The sequence below is a fragment of the Balaenoptera ricei genome, chromosome 15 (assembly GCF_028023285.1).
Source record: "Balaenoptera ricei isolate mBalRic1 chromosome 15, mBalRic1.hap2, whole genome shotgun sequence".
Classification (NCBI taxonomy): Eukaryota; Metazoa; Chordata; class Mammalia; order Artiodactyla; family Balaenopteridae; genus Balaenoptera; species Balaenoptera ricei.
In genome coordinates, this window is record NC_082653.1 from 44,976,472 (window position 1) to 44,982,471 (window position 6,000).

General features: G+C 56.6%; 1 protein-coding gene across 1 annotated transcript in view; it reads right to left on the reverse strand.

Moving 5' to 3' along the window:
• Positions 1-5,652, reverse strand: part of SYNDIG1 (synapse differentiation inducing 1) — a 56,939-nt gene extending 51,287 nt beyond the window's left edge. The window contains exon 1 of the mRNA XM_059897900.1: positions 5,170-5,652. Coding sequence (XP_059753883.1) covers positions 5,170-5,652 — 483 coding nt within the window. The remainder of the gene's footprint in view (positions 1-5,169) is intronic.
• Positions 5,653-6,000: the final 348 nt, after the last annotated feature.

A 6,000-nucleotide genomic window follows, 5' to 3' on the forward strand; every position in this document is an offset into this window, starting at 1 on the left:
AGAAAAAGTACCAATGCTGGGCACAGTCTTTCAGAGAGAAGAGGAGGGAACACTTCCCAACTCATCCTATGAGGCCAGGGTCACCCTGACACCAAAGCCAGAAAAAGACAAGAAAAGAAAGCTGTAGTTGTCAAGGACCAAGACCCCTCATGGACACAGCAATAAACATCTTTACCAAGTTGTTAGCACATTAAATCCAGCAATATTTAAAGAGGAGTAAACACCATGACCATGGGGGATTTATCCCCAAATGTAAGGATAGTTTAATATATGAAAATCAGTTAATATAATAGGTCACATAAATACAATAAAGGACAAAAATTCCCAGCATTTGGCAAAGTTAAACACCCATTTTTTATATTAAAAAAACTCCTGTTTGACCAAGTCTTGACAAAGGCTGCTCCCTGCACCTGCTTAAGAGCCTCAAGAACTTGGTCCTTAATCTGAGTCTGAGCACTGACCCCGAACCAGGAGCGAGGCGAGGACCCCCACTCCCCACCTCTGTCACCAGCGCACGTGAGAGTCCAGCCCAGGTAGCAAGGCAAACAAACCAAACCCAACCCGGCCTCCCCGCCCCACCCCAGAGCAGCCTCTCACATCCTCATAGGACACTAAGATTGTGTTTAAAACACTGCCTATGATTTTCTGAGTGATTTCAGTTTCCTCTGGGTCCACTCTTCTATTTTTGTTCTTCTGCCTCATTCACACTTTGGGGTTTTCATCAAATGTTTGCGAGTCCTCCCTGCTTTGTTCCTGTGTGTGAAGGAGGCCTCTGCAAGGTGCTACCCTGAATGTGAAACCCTGTCTCTCCCAATAGGTTTCCGGTTTTTCATGGGAGGGCAGTCTCAGGGCTTGGACAGTCCAGGTGAGGGCTCAGATGTGAGGAGGTGGCTGTGTGTGAAAGAGCCGTTCAGGGACCACAGAGTATCGCCATCAGGACACAGGAGTCTGACGCCAGGAGAGCCACCTGGGACCCCTCCAAGCTTCCACCTCTCATGTGCAGCGTTAGGGACAGAGCCTGTCGCCCAGCGTGGCTGCCGGGATCAGACGGCAGGGTGCGCAGAGGGGCTGGCACAGGAAGATGCTCCAGAAACATGCGTCACCTTCCGCTTTCTTCCCTTGTCACTATATCCCAGTGATGACATCCCATGTACTTTCCAACGGATGCTGGAGGCTTGGCTTTGTCACAAAAGGGTGACAATCAGCCTTTCAACATACAATGAGGCCCCTCCAGCCCTGACCTGCACCCACTTCATTTCATAACTTTAAGCTCAAATTTTATATTTTGCAGAACTGCTTTATTACTTGTGACTGAAATCTCTCTGCTTGAATTTGTTTGTGTGAAAAGGAGGTGTGATTTCCTGCGGTTGGGGTCCCATGAGCTGTGGTTTTAGCTGCGGTCGGGAACCAGGAGGAGGCCCCGGGTCGTGCACCCAGAGCATCCCGAGGGCCCCCGAGGAGGCCTGCCCCGTCACCCTCCATCCCCACGCACCCCTGGAACTCCCCAGGCCGACTCTCCGCTGTGACGGGCTCCCACTCTCCGGGCAGCGCACAGCAAATGCCGTGGCCGAGGCCTCTCCACGAGATGCTTTCAATCAGCTGCAGATCCGCTCACGCCAGCACCACCGCCCCAGAGACAAATGAAGCTGCAGGGCCTCCTACAGATGTGCGCCCGGTGAGTGGACCCGTCTGGACCAGGCCATCTCCACTCCGAGTGCTGGGCAAGCCTGTCCGGGCAGAGATGGGGGCAGAGGAAAGGCTCTGGTGACAAGGCCCTGCTCCTACCAGGGCAAAGCTCTCTGAAAACTGTGATTTCCAGGAAACAGAATCGATCTGCTGTAGACTGAGTGAAGCCATGGAACTCCCCAAGGAGTCGAAACCACATTTTCCCTTTTATCGGAAGTAGAGCTGCCTTCTGGGAAGAGCCCCACATCAATACGGACCATGTTTTTTTTATTTGAGTTACAATACGACCATGACTGTTCTCATTCTGTTCAATTCGATGATCTTAAAAAGTGATGCCTGCTCTGTGGGAGCTGCTGCAGTCCGGGCCCTGTGGTTGGCATGTTCCTATCCTGTCACCCTGAGCAGCCCCTCCCACACCGACTTTGGTCTTGGCCATGTGCCTTGCTTTGGAAGATAAGATGTATAACGTGTGCTCCACGGCAGAGACTTGAAAAGCCCTGGCTCCCTGCTCACCCCGCTCTCTGCTCCCGGAATCCCCACCACGGCCGCCACATGATGAGAGGCATGTGGTCCTGTCACCTCTGTCACCCGGGCCAATAGCCCAGCCCACATTCTCAGGCTCAGGCCAGTGGGGGAACCCGGCAAGCCCAGCAGAGCAGCCTCCGTCCAGCTGAGACCCCTGCAGAATGCTGACCCCCAGAATCACGAGCTCACAGGGCTGTTAGAAGCCACCAATTTGGGGGAGATTTGTTACACAGCAAATGCTAATGCGTACATGCCCATTATTTTTTCATGGAATGGGAAAACAGAACACTTCCTGCATGTAGGATGTGACCAGAGAGAGGGGAGGCCTGAAGCCCACATGAGTGACAAAGGAACAGTGTAGGCAAGAGCTACCTCTACATTTTCAGTCTACTAAGTGTCCCACACTTTTCACTGCTGGGGATGTTACGTGTTGGAGCTGATTTCTAAGAACTTGTGACAAAGCTGAAAATCCTGTGCCAGCCAGCCTGGCCAATGGGGGGCTTGGGACCCTCTGTGCACGGAGAGGCCCCGACCCTTCCTTCCTATCTTCTCCAGACAATGGCAGGTACCACTTCCTGAGCATCTGTTCACTTGTAATGCTGCCCTGATTCTCTCATCCTCTTCTATGACAGGCCCCTCGTCCTGCTCTGCAGCCAGAGCAGCTCTGACGATGCACCCCCACCTGAAACGCCCCCATCCCCCTGGGATCCCCTACACACGAGCCTGCAAGGCGGCACCCCTGGAGCTTCAGATAGGCTGGGCTCCCAGTCTCGGCCCCTCCCCTCCATGGGGCTCCTCTTGACCCTATTACTGTCCCTCCTGTCTCCAAGCCTCTGGGTTTGTGTCCCCGCCTGAAATCCAGTCTCCCCGAGACGGCAGTGAGGTCCTCAGGGACAGGATCCCACGTCCTCTTGGTCCTGCCTTCCCGGCCCCACCAGGTCTAACCCCTCGCTGTCCCCGCAGATCTAGGTTGGACACCTCTGTGTGTCATCTGTTCACGACGTCCCTTTGATTCTCACCCCCTATCCCCACGAAACTTCTTGCCGGAGGGTCTCTCTCTCCCCGGCCAGGTGCAACCGGTTGCCTCCTCTGCAGCCACCCCTGAGCCCCATGTTGAGCTCGGGGGCTCAGCCTCTCCTTCGGAGGCTCTCGGAGCAGCGGGTTTCCATCACCATAACTCCCGCGTTTCGCTGAAATTGCATCTTTGTATGTCTGCTTCCTAAACTCCACGCAGCATTTACACTTTGGCTTTAGGCAAAAACCCAGACCTTGGTAAAAGCGGACACTAAACAGAGGCTCCTGAATGGCAGCTAAAGCACTTGCCCAACTTTCTCAAATTTCAGCTCGGCCCAAGCTCACCCCTGCTCTGCCCCTTGACGGGGTCCCCGGGGTGTGCTGGTCTTCCCGACGGCCTCCGACAGCTACCCTCCACTCCACTCCCCATCAGCTGGTTTCAGGGGCTCTGTTCACAGGGTTTGCTACAAAAGCACGCTTTGTTTTCCGTTTCTGAATATCTGTTTGAACTAAAACCATCTCTCCAGATGCTTCTGGTTCTCGTTTTACCTCCGGTCCTGACGCCCCTGGTCTCCTGGGCCCATCAGTTCCCTGTGACCTCACTGACCTTCTCCCCAGTCTGGGCCCCCGTGGTGGGGCTGAGTCTACTCCAGACACCCTCCCTTGCTCTCTCCTGCCTCTCCCAGCTTGCAGGCAGGAAGCCCCGAGCTTGCTTTGCCCTGAGCCTCCCCTGCTGAAGGGCGGCCATCCGTCACGGGGAAGGTCACAGTGCTCAGGCCTGACCACACCTGCACACGGACCACCCCCCCCGCCCCCGACGCTGGCTGTCTCTTCTAGGATGGTCACTTTCCTTAGTCACTGCCCTGAGGGTCCTCACCCTCACCCAGCTCCATGACCCTCCCCCACGTGGGCCCTCATCCCATCCTCTTCCACCCAGAGCACTTGGACTTGTTAACCTTCTCAGACAAGCCTTGTGCGGACTGCTTGAGAAAGACCAGACTTCTGCCTGGACGTCAACTCCTGCCCCCACCGCGCCCCCCGGCATCCTCTGCCCTGGACGTTTCCCTCCACCCACAAAACGTTCTCACCTATCAAAGTAGGAAACAAACTTCCTTTCCCTCTGACCACACGCTTCCTCCTAAAGGTCTTTCCCTCCCAACTGACAGAAACCGGCCCTTCTCTCCCTGCCATGCATGTCCTGGAGGAACCCCCTCTAGCCTCACAGCAGCAAAATGACTGTCCCCCTGCTTGGGCGCTGGCCTCCTGGGCTCAGACCCCTGCAGCCTCACCCTCGCCCTCCATGGGGGCGGCTGTGCGTCACACCCTGGCCAACACGCACGTTTCTGGGCGTGTGATCCGACACCTGTGCCTGCCCTACGGGAGACGGGACCCTGCAATAATTCAGCTTGTCTGCCCCCTATGTTATCAATTTCAACTGTTTCTTCCAGCAGGTTTCAGCTATTCCAATGATCCTTAGTAGACACCCTGGAATGTCAAATTAAGGAAACCACACATAGCAGCAAAAACATCCCAAATTGTCCCCACACGTGTACTTCCAGCCTTGTGTGGCCCTAGGACCATGAGCCCCCCTCCTCTGCTCGCTTTTGCCAGTGACCGGTCTCCCCTGTGGGCGGGGTGTCAGCAGAGCCCCACCCCCTGCCAGCATTTTCAACTGTTAAATCCATCTTAGCCCTGTCCCGACGGCTGTGACCTTGTGCCCTCTCTGACCAGCATCTCTGCTGAAGCCCCCCGGGTCCTGGTCCTCACCTCTTTCTCCGTCCCCGCATCTTCCACAAAAGTTCTGAGTGAAGGGCACCCAGAAGGCTTCGGTTGCCCTGCACTTTCGCCCATTGGCTTCACGCCCCGACTTCTGCCTGGCACTCGTATCCCCCCCAGAGCCCCACACCCTGCTCCCGAAGGCCCATGACAAACACACGCTCTGACCTCCAGCTCCTGGAACTCCTCCTCCTCCTCCTCCACGTCGTAGGAGAGCGTGTGGATCTTGATGTCTTCGGGCGAGAGGTCGAGGAACTTGCCGTCGGGGTACTCCAGGCTCTCCTTGGCGGGCGACCGGTCCTCGATGAAGGTGGTCTCACAGCAGTCGGCTGCCACGCTGTCCCCCCAGGGGTGCAGCACGCCCTCCGAGTAGAGGATGATGTTGGGCCGGTAGAGGGACTCCACCGACTGCTGGAGGGTGTTGGGGTCCAGCAGCTGCTGGACCGGCTTGTTCCTGCTGCCGTCCGGGGCGGCCGGTGCCGCGTTGCCCACCACCCGGCAGCTCTGGTACTGGGGCGCCGGGTACACGGACACCAGGCCATCCCTGCTCTCAGCCACGAGGCTTCGGGTGTTGATCAGGCCATTCCTCTTGCCGGCCTCGCCAAGCTTGCTGCGCACCAGCCCGCTCTTCTGCTCCACGACTCCAGCCATGGCGCTGTCCTCCCGGCAGGGCGTCGGGCTGGCGGGCTGGACTTGAGGGTCACGCTTGCCTCACGGGGCCCATTTCTCCTGGGGGAGGAAGAAACAGAGATGAGACAAGAAAATCACGCCTGAAAAGCTGCTCATCAGCCAGACCCTGGTTGTCTCAGCGTTTCTCGGTCGCCGGGGTGCACAGCCGCTGCTCCGAGCCCACCTACTCTGCCGATTTAGACAGGCCCCATGGGGGCAGCGGCCAGAGGGAGCCAGAGACGGACTCCTTGCATCTCTATACTCTAGTCTCTGCTCCAAATGAAGGCGACTCTGCAGGAATTGGAACCACTGCCGCTCTAGAGAAACTCA